Source organism: Sorex fumeus, unplaced genomic scaffold (genome assembly GCF_029834395.1).
Source record: "Sorex fumeus unplaced genomic scaffold, SorFum_2.1 ptg000058l, whole genome shotgun sequence".
NCBI lineage: Eukaryota > Metazoa > Chordata > Mammalia > Eulipotyphla > Soricidae > Sorex > Sorex fumeus.
Genome location: NW_026606115.1, coordinates 30,317,416 through 30,335,362, shown reverse-complemented (window position 1 = coordinate 30,335,362; position 17,947 = coordinate 30,317,416). Strand labels below are relative to the sequence as shown.

The 17,947-nt window shown below is 35.7% G+C and overlaps 1 protein-coding gene across 8 annotated transcripts in view; it reads right to left on the bottom strand.

Annotated features, from left to right (window-relative positions):
* The window catches only part of STAG2 (STAG2 cohesin complex component), a 155,699-nt gene that overhangs the window by 11,259 nt on the left and 126,493 nt on the right, over positions 1 to 17,947 (bottom strand). For 6 of the 8 annotated variants that reach the window (XM_056125644.1, XM_056125650.1, XM_056125647.1 and 3 more), the window contains exons 25-30: positions 10,599 to 10,750; positions 8,752 to 8,853; positions 5,751 to 5,899; positions 3,980 to 4,108; positions 1,231 to 1,454; positions 55 to 244 (exon numbers count right to left, since the gene is read on the bottom strand). In XM_056125644.1, the coding sequence (XP_055981619.1) occupies positions 55 to 244; positions 1,231 to 1,454; positions 3,980 to 4,108; positions 5,751 to 5,899; positions 8,752 to 8,853; positions 10,599 to 10,750 (946 nt within the window). The remainder of the gene's footprint in view (positions 1 to 54; positions 245 to 1,230; positions 1,455 to 3,979; positions 4,109 to 5,750; positions 5,900 to 8,751; positions 8,854 to 10,598; positions 10,751 to 17,947) is intronic. The other 2 variants (XM_056125649.1, XM_056125651.1) reach the window with 1 other exon arrangement.

Genomic DNA, 17,947 nt, shown 5'->3' with positions numbered 1-17,947 from the left:
TTTTTTCTATGTAATTAACAAAGTTGTAGTACAGAAAATTAGCAAATCACTTACTTATAATCAAGAGGAGTTTGATGATGTTCAGTCTGCATTGGATAGACACTCATGAAGCTATCCTCAGGTCGTAATCTTTTAGGCTCACGCATAATAGTTGAGGTGAGTTGTGGTGTCTGCATCATAACTGGGGTATGCAGTGTTTGTTCTCTGCTTAACCACATACTGTCACTACTACTGCTTTCTTCAGCTGCAAAAGAAAATTAATAGAATTAAAGTTTATTAATTTAGGATAGGCGTTGAGGAAGGCTATTTGTGTGTTGGAGAAACAAACCAAGGGTCTTACACATACAAAGCAGGAGCTCTAATACTGAAACCCAGTCCCTCAGTCAGGAATTCTGACTCATCATGTATCATATGTCTAATAAAACCCGTTCAGATTAACAAACACCTGGTTAGTTTCCAACCACTTGGGCTTGGAACAGAGGAAAACAGAAGTATGTAAGGTCTGGTGATTACTTGATCACCAGCACTCCATATGGTCTCCCTAGCCCCACCAAGAGTGATCCCTGAGTGCATAGACAGGAGTAAGGCCTAAGCACTGATGGGTGTGACCCAAAAACCAAAAGAAAACCAAACATGTTAAAAGTTTATACCTTTGCATAATCAGACCAAAAAGAACTAATACCATTAATCTAATGAACAACCAAGTTGTAAACACTGATACGTGGTGAAAACTGAAGAATTATGGAGCAATTTTGAAATAAGGTCTCCAAATCTAAGATATTCCTCACATTAAGAGCCCGAGCCCCTTGAATGTGGGCTCTGTAACTGCTTAGTCAAAATAAGGGTAGAAATAATGCTGTATCAGTTCCTGAATTAAGATTTGTGACAGTTTCCACTTCCTGTCCCTCGAGACATTTGCTTTTAGATCCCAGACACTCAACAAGGAAGTCAAATAGTAATATGGAGAGGTCAAGTGTAGGTAGCTTTTGACACACAAGCCATCTGAAGATAAGAGCCAGCAAGTTATGCATCTATAAGTGAGGTGCATCCATACAATTCTAGTCAACAGTCTTTGAGTTTATGTGATCAAAATGCTTAAAAGATAACATTTACAAATAACTGGAGACATTGTACAAGTTGTAAGTGAAAAATACTTATTTAATCTCAGAAAAAGTAAGATTAATCTAGTGACACCTCAGTTAGGAGATAAGGGATATACTATATTCTTACTGAGTGAGAGCTGCATGCCTTCAACAACTTTCCGTTTCCCTGTAGATGGTTTTGATTTTTTACTCCGAACAGTTGACCCCCTACTGCTGATTCCACTAATGACTGACATAGTGTCATCATCACCACCAGCCAGCAGAGAATTTCGGTATGACATCAGCGGAAGCCATACATCTTCTCTTCGGAGTGACATCTGAAAGGTCATAAACTTTTCCAAGTAAACATACCTTAAAAAGAAGTAGAAACCATGAACATACATAAAATTGCCACTACTATCTTTTAAAAAAAAAGCGCCTGCCATAGAGAGAGACTGGGGGAAGGTGTTGGGATGGAAACTGGAGACACTGGTGGGAGGAAATGTTCAATAGTGGAGGGAAGAGTGCTGTGACACTGTATCACTGAAACCTGACCGTGACCAGCTTTGTAACTCATTTTATCTCAAGGTGATTCATTTTAAAAAATAATAATTGATCATAAGGCCCACATATCAAATAGAACACTCAGTGCTGTATTTAAAATTAAATAAAAGGCAAAATACATCAGTATAAAACATGATAGTGGTTGATAGTTCACATTTCTTCAAAGTATACATTAACAAGTGTTTTCTGTAGATAGTGCTGTTCTATTCTAACTTTTCAGTTCCTCTACTTTAAGAACAAACTTAATATTTTCTGGAAAGAGGACAAGATTGAAAATCAAATAAGCTGGTTCTGGTTCAGTTCAACCAATACGTAGCTTTGTGAGCATAAACATATTACTTCACTATTCAAGCTCAGCCCCATTATATAAGCAATTTTGTCTATCAAGATTCTTACATCGAAAAAAGTAATTCAGAGCATTTCAACTTAGTAATTGTTGGAACACTTACTATGTCCCAGGCACTGGGGACAAAAACAAAGATGAATCAGAGATGACCACTACCAAAACTTTTATCCAAACAGAGGTCACACTCCTAATATACAAGTAACTATTACAAGGTTTCTATGGCTTACAAGCAATATTGCAGTCAATACACAGACATAAAAGTGAGAAAGTAGCATAATTTGATTCAAATCCCAGACTTCTAGATTATCTAGGATGAACAGGTCAGTGTCTGTCTAAATTATACTTAATTACATAATTTCTCATCTTATTATAAAGTATAACTCAGTAACTGCTATCATAGTAATAAATGTTTCAAGTCAACTAAGATGTGTGCATTTTGAACGTTATTAAACAGGAGTGGTATCAGTTACAAACATAGTGCTTGATGTTATTCAGTATTTCTTAATTACAACACACTTTAATTATTCACCATAGAATAGCACTCAAAGTATAATCTGTGAACTGGTTACAGTCTGAAAACTACTACCAGTCTGTGACAAAATATGGCATCTGAGACAAAATAAACTTTCTTGGATATCTATTTACAACAATGTAACCCATTGTATAAATTAACAGAATATGACATATATGTAACCTTCACTAAACTTATTCTCCTATGTCTTCTTCCCTATCCCAAAGATAACATGATCAGTAACTTAAACTTTCCATTTATCATTCAGAACGTTTTTACTTAATACATTGTCTATAAACATCATAGCATAGTTTTGTACTCTGCTACTTATACTCAACATTGTTTTAATAAAACCACCTTGGGAAAATGCCTCCAGGTAATTTGGCTATGGTGACAAACATTATTCAATCTATCAGCTTATCAAATCACATGCATACAACTTACATATGGTTATAGTCACTCATAGTTCAGTAAAGTTGAAAAACAACTTTAAAAGATGAATACAGGGGGCTGGAGCAATAGCACAGCGGGTAGGGCATTTGCCTTGCACGCAGCCAACCTAGGTTCAATTTCCCAGCATCCCATATGGTCCCCCGAGCACCACCAGGAGTAATTCCTGAGTGCATGAACCAGGAGTAACTCCTGTACATCGCCGGGGTGTGTGACCCAAAAAGCAAAAAAAAAAAAAAAAAAAAAAAAAAAGAGATGAATACAGGCTGGAGCAATAATACAGAAGACACAAACTTTACCCCTTTGAATTTTATTCCTGGTCTGAAACCCACACATATTAAAATGCTAATAAACAATGGTCAACTTTTAGACGAGGTTATTAATTAGTTACTCATATTATTCAAAACCATGCTGGATGGATGTAGGGGGAGTGCGGTGTGTGGCAGTGGAAGATTTTAAGAATTCCAATTGTAGGACTCTTATGTCACCTTTGGAAAAAGAAACCAGAAAAGTATCCTATATAAAGGAACTGTAGACAAGAGAACTCAGAGTGTGAAAATTAAAAAGAGAAAGGGAGGGACATTGGGGGAGAGAAGTGGGTACATTGTTAAGGGGTGTGGTACAATTTTATGCATGGGAAACCATCATTTACAGTAACGTAAATCACATAACCTCAATAAAAAATGTTTAAAATGGAGAACGAATTTCCTGTGTAGTTACAGATCAGGACACATCTATGCTAAGATAATCCTGATGAACTGCCAATATTTTTCTGTTAAATATTCCCTCCTTAGGCTAAGCCAAGAATGCAAATAGAAATATAAAACGCATTCAAGTTATACCTTTTAAAGTCACGACAATAATGTGAGGGAAATTTACAGAAAATATTATTTAGCATAAAATACAATTATACTAGAAAATCTCTGCACTAAATGCTGTAATATAATCTGAGCATACAACGAAGAGACTGCAAGTATAAAAACTGATCTTTCGAATTCACAAAAATATTAAAAGTAAAATACTTACACTGTTCTTTTGTCTTGACGGAGTAGTTTAGAGGAAAATTCACTCAGAATATCAAGAAATGCCAAGTTCAAAGGTGGATGGCTCTCTCCTTGTGGATTGGGCTCTTTAAAAGCAAATTCTATGCCATCTCTGAAACAACAAAAAAGTCATATATTTTAGAGATTACAATGCAAAATGTACCTTTGTTAAAAAAAAAACTAAGATGTTTCCTTTCCTATGCATTTAATCTGAGAAACAAAGATTATGAAGGCAACGGTATGAGAACAAGTAAATATATTTAGAAAATGAGTTCTCTTACATAATTATCAAAATAATTTCTGTATTTTTCAAGACCTACTAAACATATAACTAACATAAAAATAAAAACTAAGCACGACTTATAATGACCTATTAAAAAGTAAACAAACACTGTCCTCCCATTGTTCAATTTGCTCGAGCGGGCCCAGTAACGTCTCCATTGTGAGACTTGTTACTGTGTTTGGCATACTGAATACTCTCAGTAGCTTGCCAGGATCTCCGAGAGGGGGCAGAGGAATCGAACCCAGCTCGGCCAGGCTGGCTGCGCGCGAGGCAAACGCCATACCGCTGTGCTATCACTCCAGACCATTAAAAAGTAAAACTTCAAAATCAAACTATGCAGGGATTACTTTCACTTAACAATAAATCTTATGAATCATGTACTTTCATAAAGTAAATTCTCATCACTACTATATCAAAATGATAACAGTAAAAACCAATACAATGAAACTGGTAAAGTTATTGACTGAAGAAAAGGATATAATTCAGAAAAAGACTGTGATATTCGAGTATCAACCAAATTATTATTTGATATATTAATTAAATGTCATGAATAGGGTTGTACAGCAGATAAGGAGCTTGCCTTGCACATAGCCAATCTATGTTCAATCCCCAACATCCTATATGGTACCCTGATTACCTCCAAGAATAATTTCTAAGTGCAGAACCAGGGGCAAACCCCAAGGTGTGGCCCAAAAACCAAAGAAAAATAAAGTTAAGAAGGGTCAAAGAAATGGAGCAAAGGGCTGGAGCACATGCTTTGCATGCCGGGAGCCTTTGGTTTGATTCCCATGCACCAATCAGTCCCACATAGTCTTAGGGCAGCCACCAGAAGTGAAAGCCATGAAGAAGAATTTGAGAGTTTAGAGTAGGATAAAAGCAGAGAATGAAATTAAGTTGCAGGAGATTTGAAACTAAGTATAAAGATTTGTGCAGGGAGATAAACTCTTTGATGAGACACAAAGTCCCTTGACTTTTCAAAGAGCAAGATTTTTTAATGTAATGAAGAGATAAAATGTCTTAACGTACATATGTTGACAATGTAAATACTCTAAAATAGTCAATAGTTAAAAGTATAGTTGATCAATATATTATCCACAGCCATAGGAAAAAATCAAGTAATATCCAATTAAGGTAAGGAAAGAAAATATACGGACAGAAAGGATACAGTACTAAGCAAGGGGGAAAAGTCACTGTAAAGTTTAAAAAATGGAATCAAACCTGAAATATGCCTCTACCTAGCTATGAGAGTAGAATAAAATATTAAGAAATCTTGATATATACCAATTGAAGAATATATGCTATTCTATACATAATCTATCAAGGATTGGTATGGTTTTAATTAAAACTTATGAAACTTTTAATCCTAAATCATGTGTTAGTGTATGTGTCTACTGTGTCACAGGTTTGAGAATAATAAAGAATGTAATGAAAGTTAAATATGAAAGAGTTGAATAAAATATTTGGAGATTACTTGTGTAACATAGCAATGGCCTCTCTTGTTTTCAGTTGATCAAGTCCAAAAGTTAAAGCAAAACGTCGAGCAAGTTCTTTGATGCCACTGAATGTTGAGGACGATCTATCAAAATTATAGCCATTTTCCTGTATCATTTCATTAAAAAGCTGTTTCAGGAAGAGAAAACATGTTAAATTATTCTGGTACATATGTATTAGCATTTAAAATAATGACATAATTTTTAAAAAAGCACTATTTTGTTCTAAAACAGTTCTCTTGTTATTGTATTAATTTTTCATTGGTCACAATACTACAAAACTTTTGGAGTACAGTTCCTCTCTCTTTCTCTCTCACTTGATATATAAATGTGTGTGTATAAATTACGACCAGACTGTTTCTGGTACCATAACACTATCTGCCCTATAATTCTACCAATCCTCTAACCTCTTCCTCTAGTAATTACCATATTTTTCAGTCTAAGGGTTATTTTTGTTGTAAAACATGTATTTTTAAAAAAACTACCAAAATTTTAATATTTCATATATTCAGGTCAGATTTACTTATTAACATTAGAAACTCTCTAGGCTAGTTAAACCAGAAATCTATTGGACTGGTATTAACAGGATATTAAAATGGCACATAGGGGCCAGAGAGTGCAGAAAGCTTAGAGCATGCTTTGCATGCAAAAGGCCTATGAGTGATCCCTGGCAATTCACTGGTCCCCTCAACCACCACCAGGAGTGGTCCTGAGCACCAAGGCAGAGAAATAATTAATTTAATAAAATGGTATCAAAACATAATGACAAAGGAAGCCTGATAAATTATTATGCAACTGTGTTATTATTTACAGTAAAATGATGAATCTTCACAGGATGAACTTTTATCATAAAGTAATGAAAAGTTGAAAACAAAAATAAAAAATGTTAATCCATAAATTTTCAAAGATTTTAACAGATAATGGATCTTACTAATAAAAACAAAATGCTATGACTTCTCTGATCTACAGAAAATTATAAATGAGGTAACATTTCTAAAAAGCAATTTTGATGAAAGTGTTAAAATTTTAATAATTTAAAATTATTAGAATTAGAATAATTCCAATAACTCTGAATTAGAATAATTCCAAATACCAGGATTTCTCCAAAAGGAGCAATAATATTTATGTGGAGCGATAGCACAGCGGGTAGGGCGTTCGCCTTACAAGCGGCCAACATGGCCGACCCGAGTTCGATTCCTCCGCCCCTCTTGGACAGCCCGGCAAGCTACGATATGCCAGACACAGTAACAACAAAGTCTCCAATGGAGACGTTACTGGGCCCGCTCGAGCAAATCGACGATCAACGGGAGGACCTTTACCTATATACACAAAAATGTTAGTGCTATTTATAATGGAAAACATTATAAAAAGCCCAAACGTGAATCAAAAATCTTAGTTAAATTATGCTCTGCTTATAAAGTGGAACTGTATATATCATTACTAAAATTCCAAAAAAGTATTTGATAGCATAAAAATGTTTAAGAACTTACTAATATAGCAAATAGAGATTTGCAAAAACATAATGCATGAAGGTTTAATTTTATTTAAAAATTCATATAAACATGCAGAAGGCTTCTAACAAAAAAGTTACCATTAAACTACAATTATAATGTTTCTAGTTCCTACTATTTCTGAAACTTTCTACATACGTAACTATCACTTTATAGCAAGTTATTTAAGTACTACTTTTTAACTTCCTAAATTGAAAATGGGTTTTCTGTTCTGATTACAAATGATAAATAAAATAAAGTGGAAACAAATGCCCCCATAAAGTAAAATTTTTGTAAACTGAGCAAACAAGTTAACCCTGAACATTCTGATGATTCTTTTTCTGTTTTCCACCTATGCGAGCGTTTAATGCACACTGCTATTATGCTTCCATTATCCCATTTTTTCTTTTCTTTTTTTAACTGAATCTTTTTTAGTGTATGTGTATATGTGTATGTGTGTGTGTGTGTATATATGTATGTATCAATTACTACCAGTGTGTTTCTAGTGTCATGACTATCACTATCCCCCTCCCATTCTAACAACCCTCTATCCTCTTCCTAATCAGTTACAAAGTTGCTCGCAATTGGGCTTCAGTCATACAATACTCCAAAACTCTTCCCTTCACCATTGTACATTTCCCCCCACCAGTGTCCCCATTTTCCCTTATACCCTACTGCCTGCCTCTGATGATTCTTTTCCAAACAGATATAAAGATATGAACAATTTTAGAGGGATGCTATAATCTCTTTTATTTTATTCTCCAACTATATATGATGGATTTTTTTTTGCTTTTTGGGTCACACCTGGCAATGCACAGGGGTTACTCCTGGCTCTGCGCTCAGGAATTACCCCTGGCGGTGCTCAGGGGACCATATGGGATGTTGAGAATCAAACCCGGGTAGGACGCGTGCAAGGCAAACACCCTACCTGCTGTGCTATTGCTCCAGCCCCAATCATGGATATTTTTAATATTAATGAATACATATTAAGAACCTTATGTGCTACAATATGACCATTGTAGGAATGTACTACACAATATATTAAAAAATATCCAATCTGGTTCATTTCTAGTGTCTTGTTATTATAAAAATTGTTGTCATGTACAATCTTATGAACTAGTTTTTCTATTATCAATTTGATAAAAATTGTGTAACGGTTGCCTTAAATGGTATACTGATTAAAAATTGACATAAATTTTTAACAGCTCTCCTTGGGAAGGCTGGTGTGTGTGTTTGTGTGCGCGCACATGCGCATGCACACAAATGCAAGTATGTATTAGTTATGATATCTATTTTCCCCATACCTTAAGAGGTTTTAAGTTTGCCAGCATGAGAGCAAAAAAATGATCTCAATATTATAATGGAATTAGTGAGATTATAACTACTTTCATAAATTACCTACTATATTCTTTGACGATCCTTTACTATTATGTTGAAAACTATTAGGTGTTAAGTATGTTAGCCAAAGCTGGTACTCTTTTCAACATCTTACCTGTTGCAAACTGAGAATAAGGGTCTTTGCACACTGAATTTTATCTATCTGCCTTGTTTTACTCATTGTTTCTTTGATGATATCTCCATAGTCATTATAATACTAGAAAAGAAAAGCACACGAATTAAAATTTCTGGACAGTACGGTTAATTTTAGATTACTCAATTAAACATGACACAAAAACTGTATAACTAAAATTATGCCTTCAATAGCATATAAAGTGCTAAACTTGATTATTACTAATCATTATTACTAATTATTACTAATCCCTGCTTCAGCGAATTAAGAAATATCTGTTGAATTGAATGAAAGCTCAATTGCCTAGAGTACATCTTTACCCTGGGTTCAAGTCCTTGCATGACATAGTCCCTTGAGCATCAAACCACAAGTAGCCCTGAGAACTAATGGTCCCAAACTATAAATAGAGAACAGTTAAAATATGTCACATTAAGCTCCAAAATTGGTTGGTTGTATGAAGTGTTGAGAGAAATGGCTCAGCACTCAAGGTGCATAATTTGACTTGAGTTCAAACCCTATCTCCACATGGACCGCCTGCAAAGCAACAATCAGGTGTGGCTGTGGTGGTCCCCAGCATGGCACCAATGGGCCCAGATGTCTGGGTATCTGCAGGAGTGGTTTCAAGAGCATTGAATGGAAGCCACTCCTCCCCAGGAATGTCTGGAGTAAAACAGTAATTTGGTTATAAAGATTTTCAGAAATAACAAAGGATAAAAATAAGGTTTTTGTGCTCTTTGTATATTCAGACAAATAATGGTGATTTTCATAACTATTACTGCTATTGGAATGCAGTTTATGTGCAGCTAGTAATGTTACTAAATTTTTGCTTAATGAAACAGTTTTTTAATGTAGAAAAACTTGTGTATGACATTTACTTTAACACTCCACACCTGAAAGGTTTTTCTAACTTAAGATCTTGTTTCAAAATACAAACATAACTATCAGAAGTTACAGAATAACCATGCCCTGTAACTCATAAATTTTGTCTATGATATATAAATATGAAAAGTTTAAATTCTGAAAATTATTTATTTTAACTAAGACTGATTGTTAAAGTAGCAATTATGGTGCCAAATAACTTAAAATTCTCTTAAACAGTGCTAGAGAATTACATGTAGTAAAATACTCCAGAGAGATTAAACTACGTTTTCACAAACTTACTGCATACTTTGAAAAAGCAAAGTTTTTTAAAAATATTTTTATTTCATTAGGTTTTACCTAAGAATTTTTTGAAACTCAAGCACAAAATTTGTAAGTCTACAACTGTACCTCATAGTGTCTCACTAATAAAAAATAAATAAAAGAATTTTTTTAAAAAACTGTTACATATTTTATTCAAACAATTAATATAATATCCCTCCCAGTAATACTAACAAAAGTTAGAGAACCTAACATTTACTAAAATTATGAATAAACTTACTGTCAATGAAAGCAACCTTAAGTTATAACAGTGGTAATATATAAAGGTGTTGAGTTACTCGAGGTAAAATACTATACCAAGCCAAATTTACCATTAATATCTTCTGTCTTCTAAATCAGCACTATATCAAGCAGAAAAAGAATACTGTATTGTTAAACTAAATCACAAAATGCAATTTCTAATAGTGACAATTAACCTTAAAACACGCTGCTTCTAAGATTCCAAATTTAGATCAACTATAAAAATTGTATATTAATGCAGGAGGGGTGGAAGTGTGAAGAAATATTACTAAAAGTGTTAAAAAAATTTAATTAGACTAGAAAAGTTACTACATTAAAAAATCAATGGCAACCAATCAGTTACTTGTCTTTTAATAAAAATTTCTTGGTTTCCACTTTTTCAACTTTACCTTCATATACTGCTTGAAGATATCTGCAGCTGTATTCATCTCCACCACAGTATATACAATTAGCTTACAAAATGCTGCAAGTAAATTTCTCCTCTTGTGTAGCGCTTCAATTTTACTGGCTTCATCCTCCTGTTGACCATCTAGGGTGAAAGCTACAAATATTAAGCTATCGTGATTTTAGTTCAGTCATATAGCATTTAAAATTTGCAGTGAGACAGTACAGCGGGTATGGTGCTTCCCTCACATGCAGCTGACCCAGTTTTCATACTTGGCACCCACTATGGTCCCCCGAGCCTGTCAAGAGTGATGCTGAGAATAACCAGGTATGGCCAAAACTTTTTGAAAAAATCAGTATTGAATGCCCTTGTTTTAGAAAATGTGAATAGTAAGTGGTGAAATATTTGTATTAACACAAAAATTGTAATCATTATTAAGAACCTTAGTGAATGAGCAGTATATAAATTCCAAAGAATTTTTGTGAAGTTAATTAGTAATCAGAATGCTACCTGATAAACATGGAACAAGAGCAAGAGGATTGAATAAAATAAACTATGCGTAATGAAGTCAGGAAAAAGTTGTCTTTTTACACACATAGCTGTCTTTTTGGGTTAGCAAAATTAATTTCATTAAGAACATTTTTATAGCAAATAAACTTACATATTTATCTACTTCTCTAATAGGACAGTTGACCAATAATAGCTGTAGATTCAGTCTGTTATGTATGACTCTTCAAACGTGGACACAGTAAGCAGAGAAAAACCTCTTATCCTTTGCTTTATAAGGATTCCATCCCGGGGCTGGAGCAATAGTACAGTGACTAGGGCATTTGCCTTGCACGCTGCCAACCCGGGTTCAATTCCCAGCATCCCATATGGTCCCCTGAGCACCGCTAGGGGTAATTCCTGAGTGGAGAGTCAGGAGTAACCCCGTGCATCGCCAGGTGTGACCCAAAAAAATTAAAAAAAAGAAAGGATTCCATCCCATTCCCAACTATTACTGAAGCATACTTCTTTTACACATACTGCAAATGTATACTCATTGAAACTAACACAGGAAACAATGCTTTTAGAAAGAACGTTTCTATTTTTATACATTAGGTGAGATCTTGACATTCTGACATCAAGGGGACAGACCAATTTATATAGTTGTAATTTAAGACGCTGCACAACATCTAAATACTGCCAAATGTTTGTCTCTATAAAAAAGATGTAATGAAATCTTTACGATAAAAAGCAACATATTTTGTTCTGGATGCTTTTTACAGGGGTTGGGGCCACACCCGGTGATGTTCAGAGGTTATTCCTGGCTCTCTGCTCAAGAATCACTTCTTGTGGTGCTTGGGAAACCATATGGGATTGTGGGGACTGAGCCAGGGTCAGCTGCATGCAAGGCAAATGCCCTACCCACTGCACTATTGCTCCAGGCCCTGGATGCTTTTTATAAATTATTTTTTAATATCTTAAAGCACTCATTACAAAGTTATTCGTAGTTGAGTGGTGTTAAGGAATGGTATAGCAAAATGTCTATACCACAGATATAAAAGTACTTTTAAGATGCACTACCTTAATAGAGAATAATACTCAGTGATGCACAGGAGTTACTCCTGGCTCTGCACTCAGGAATTACTCCTGGCAGTGCATGGGGGACCATATGGGATGCTGGAAATGGAACTCAGGATGGCCAAGTGCAAGGCAAACACCCTACCCACTGTGCTATCGCTCCAGCCCCGAAAACATTTTTATTAATTTTTTAATTTTAATTTTATTATTAGTGAAACACCATGAGGTAAAGTTACAGACTTACAAATTTTTGTGCTTGGGTTTCAGTTATACAATGATCAAGTACCCATCCCACCAGCGCCCATCCTCCACCACCACGGGTCCCAGCATCCCAACCTGCCTCTGTGGCAGGCATTCCCCCTTGTTCTCTCTCTCTTCTTTTGGGTCCTGTGTTTTGCAAGAGAGGCATTGAGTGGCAATCATGTTTGGTCTATAGTGTACTTTCAGCATGCTTCTCCCACCCTGGGAGGATCCTCACAACACCCTTTATTTGGTGCTCTCTTCTCTATCTGAGCTTCCTTTTCCCCTAGCACATGTGGCTGGCCTCCAAGTCATGGAGCAAAATTCCTGGTACTAATCTCAGCCACTCCTGGGTGTTAGTCTCCCATTTTATTGCTTTATGTTCCCCAAATGAATATTTTTAAAGTTTGAAAAAAATACTATTAGTGAATTACACTTTAGTTTCCAGTGAAGTTATTTATTAGCAATTTATATTTCCTATCTCGTGAATGGCATATAGTTGTTAGATATTCAATATAACATTTCTACTATCAAAAGTATTTTATAAAAAAAATGTCCTTTTAAACTAGTATTTATTTGGGCCAGAGAAATTAAACTAGTATTTTTATTTGGGCCAGAATAATAATACAATATGGAAAGTCCTTTCCTTGTGGTTCAGCTAATCTTAATTTGATCCCTGGCACACACAATGAACCTCTGAGCGAAGCCAGCAATGATACCTGAGCAATAGCCAGGAGTTAAGACCTGAGAACCACTGAGTTTGGCCTCCAAAACAAAAAGATGTATTTTACCCTATCTCTGATAGTCCTTGATAACTACTATCTAATTTAATAAGTTAATGAAAAATTTTTGTTTTCTTTTGCAGTGCTTAGTATTAACTCCTCGCTCTTCACTCAGAAATCACTCCTGACAGGATCAGGTTACCATATGGGATGCCAGAGATTTAACTGGGTTGGCAAGTTAAGTGCCTTATCCTCTGTACTATCTCTCCAGTCTCTTAAAGCCCAATTTTGAGTTTTGAATTTAAGACAAACAAGCACGTTTGAAAATCACAAATGCATATTTCAAAAAAGACAAACATTGGTGTAGAAACACATGAAATATATTGTTTACTCTTTTAAAAATATTTAAGCTAATGTTTTATACATGATTCTGTGAAAATAACATTACTTCTTTCTAAATAATTATGCTTCTAGTCATTTGGTCTCAGAACTAGAAATAGGGCTGGAGTGATACCACAGCAGGTAGGGCGTTTGCCTTGCACGCGGCTGACCCGGGTTCAATTCCCAGCATCCCATTGGGTCCCCCAACATCGCCAGGAGTGATTCCTGCATGCATGAGCCAGGAGTAAGCCCTCTGCATTGCCAGGTGGGACCCAAAAAGCAAAAGCCAAAAAAAAAAAAAAACCTAGAAGTACTTTTTTCCACTTACAGATGAAATCGCCTATATTTACTAAGAGATTTTGAGGGCTACAAAATGCTTTGCAACCATTGCAAATAATGTTTTGGAAGTGGAATAAAAACACAAACTGGGTGGTAAATAGACTCCTCCTCCCCAAAATAATAAAAGGTCAAAGTTTTAAAATGGAAGAATTCTCAGCCAAGTAAAACTTCTCTGGGCAGACTGAGCACAGATACTTCCTAAAACACAAATTGAGCACTCGGTGCTTTGGAAAACACTAAATTTCATAAAACAAAAGAACAAATTATTTTATCACCCAAACAAAGAAACAGTAAAGAGATTGTCAGAAAGCAAGTATCATCAGATTGGCTCTAGAAACTATAAAAATCAAAGCTGAATAGTCCAAAGAGATAAACAGCAAAAAAACAAACAAAAAAGCAGAAGGACACAGTTGTAGTTGGTGGAACAGGATTACGGCCTATGCCAACATAGAACTTTATAGCAAGGCTGTAGGTAACAAAGTGAAGGGAATAAAGCTAGGAAGGTAACAATCACCAAAATAATTACCATAATAAAGGAGGAGGCAGAGAAAATGAGAATGAGACTCTTAAAAGTAAACCATCTTGCAAGGTAACATTGGTCATATGTTGATCTAAGATGATTATTTTGTAAAAAAGACTACAGTGTATTCAAGACACAACTGTGTCCAACTATTTATAGACACCAAATAGCTTTTTACTTTATCTCTTGCTAGTATGCCTGGATGCAGAATTATATATAAACAAGTTTTAGTTCAAAAATAAATCTCAAATAAATGCTTCTTCATTTGAAGAGGAAAAGAGAGCATTGGTTTTCTCTTCTTTGTACTCAAAAAATAAGCTACCTTTGCTCTCATGGGTATTTAGGGAACTTATAGATAGGGTTATTTCCTTATTATTAACCTGGGACCCTTTATAGATATCAATTACCATTACTAGTATGAGCTGACAGTGCTTATAGGTGTGGGTTTTTCTAACCAGTCACTAAAGATGAAAAACAACTGAGCACTATAATATGCTGCTCATGAGAATGAGAATAAAATATACAACTGCTTTAAAAATAATTTGGCAACATATGACCAAGGATTATATGTGCATAGGCTGACAATCCCATACTTAGATAAAGTCTAAAAAAGCATGTGGAGACAAAAGCAATTGTTAGAAAAACTGATAAAGAAAAACTGAAAACAACTAAATACGGTATCCAATATGAAAATAGATATATTGCGATTAACTAAAGAAGTTGAATGCCTGCTTCTAGGAAAGAGGTCTCAATGGTTGAAGAGGCCTCAATGGTTGGTCCAAGGCCCTACATTATCTAGTACAATGTCTTGCATGGCTTTTGAGATTGCTGTCAGCAAAACTATAACTTCCAGGTAGTACTGTAATAATGTGTGCAAGAACTACACTATATATCTGACTACCATAGCCAAAGTGTGTTACCACCACGGTAGTATAACAACCAAGAGTGCAAATACCACGATCAAATATGTGATACAAAAACGTTATAGCAGCAGCAACAATAAAGGAAAAGAAAGTAGGGAAATACTAAGCAAAAACGCAATGTACAGGGACAATAAGGCTAGAGCGATAGCACAGCAGTAGGGCGTCTGCCTTGCACACAGCCAACATGGCCGACCCGAGTTCGATTCCTCCGCCCCTCTTGGAGAGCCCGGCAAGCTACCGAGAGTATCTCGCCTGCATGGCAGAGCCTGGCAAGCTACCCGTGATGTATTCGATATGCCAAACACAGTAACAACAAAGTCTCCAATGGAGACGTTACTGGGTCCACTCGAGCAATCGATGAACTACGGGAGGACAGTGACAGTGACAGTGACAGGGACAATAATGTGTGATATACACAACACATACTCTGAATACTACTGAGTTATTAAGTAAACAAAATATTGACGTTTGTGACAACATAGATGTAACTTAAGATATGCTAAGTGAAATAAAGACAGGAAAGAAAAAAGCCATGATTTTATTTTTACAGGAAATATAAACATACGAAGCAAAACAAAACAAAATTAAGAACTCTTAGATATAGAGGACAGACTGGTAGTTACGAAAGGAAAGGAGGGTTGGGATATTGGTAAAACCAAAAAAAAAAAAAAAACAGATCAAATGTACAATGATAGACAGAAACCCAAATTTTAGTACTGATTATGATGTAGTATATACAGCATCAAATTATAATCCATTAGTTATAAAACCTATTCTCCAATAAAATTTATTTTAATATGCGAAACACTGTGTTCAGCATACCGTTTAAGTGAAAGCAACAGAAAATGAACTATACATCACTAAGTGTTATGTATAAATGTTAGTAAAACAAAATTAAAATGCAAAGACATGACAAGGGTGACAAGGGTGGGGGTGTAGCTTAAAGGTATAATACGCATGCTTTGTATGTAGGAGGACCAGGTTTGATACCCGCACCATATGGTCCCCTGAGCACTGCCAGGAGCATCACTGAGCAACATGCCAGGGAACATAGCCATAAACAAAACAATAAAAGCAACATGGTAAACATTAATTTTGGGATAGTACCTATTTTCACGAAAAGAGAGAACACCAGGGTTAGGGAATGATAAAAAAGAGAATTACTTTTCTAACTCTTCTTTATTACTTAAAACAAAAAAAATGAGGGGGGCTGGAAAGGTAGTACAGATGTTAAGGTGTTGCCTTACTTGTAACCAAACCTGGTTTGATCCCAGCACTGCAAGGTGCCCTAAACACAGGTGACAGTGACACCCAATCCACTGAACTGAGAATAGCCCTGAGTAATGAATGCTGAGTGTGGCCCAAAATGCAACCCCAAAAGAAAAAGAAAAATACAAAAAAAAAGAATCAAAGACAGCAAAATGTGACAACTGCTGAAGACAAATATGAAAAACTGTCACATATTTTATGCTTCTGAATAAAACTAGAACATATTTTTATTTATTTATTCACTTATTTAGGTTGACGGGCCACACCACAAGGAACAAGTCCTGCCATGGTGTTGGAATCTAGGTCTCCTGGCAAACAAAGTGTGTGCTCCAGTCCCTGAAGCAAACTCCCTGTACTAAGTCGCTTTATACTTCTTTGTATGTTTGGTTTTCATTATTATTTTTGCTTGGAGGCCAAACCCAGTGGTGCTCAGGGCTTACTCCTGGCTCTGTACTTGAGAATCATTCCTGGCGGTGCTCAGTGGACCTTATGGAGTTCTTGGAATTGAACCTGAGTTGATCGCATAAAGGATAAAATTGCTCCAACCTTAATATAGTATTTATTTTCTTTGGGTTTTTTGGCCATATCCAGCTATACGCAGGGCTTACTTCTGCCTCTGTGCTCAGGAACCACTCCTGGCAGGCTTGAAGAACATGTGGGATGCTGGAGATAGAACCTGGATGGCCGTATGCAAGGCAATCACCTTAACCATTGTACAATAGTTCTGGCCCCAATACATTTTAAAGTGTATACTGCAAAATGAAAAAGGATAAGAAAGGATGCATAATTTCAGGAATCTCCAAGAAAACTCAGAAGTACTTACCAACATATTCTCATTCAATTTACCATGGTCTACATAAGTGCTTCTTTCTCAAAAAGTCATAGTCATAGTGCACTACAACCCAACCCTTCCACAATGAGTAGCTAGAGCAATTCAGGGAGGATGGCAGTAGCCTTTGGTATCGCTGGGGAACACTTTGTTCTTGTAAAAAAATGGCAGATTTGCAAAGGGGCACCTGAATGATGGTTTTTTTTCTGAAAAGGGAGTGGCAAACAAAATTAACTTTGGGGACAAAGATGTGCTTTATGTATGTAATGGAATACTAAGCAGTTGCAAAGATGAAATCATGCAATTTGCTGCAAGCTGGTTGGAACTGGAAGGTAACATGTTGAGTGAAGTAAGCCAGAAGGACAAAGAGGATAATCTCAATTACCAGAGGTATACAGGATAACTGAACGAGGAAGTTTACAAGCAGTAAAGGAGAGGTGCTGTAAAGGATGGTGGGTGCCTAGATCAGTCTTGACCCCAGAGCATAGGGAAGAGAAAGAGAAGGAAAAAAAGTCAAAGGGGAAAAGAGAAATCAAAGAAGAAATCAAGGAAGAGAAAGGGAACTAA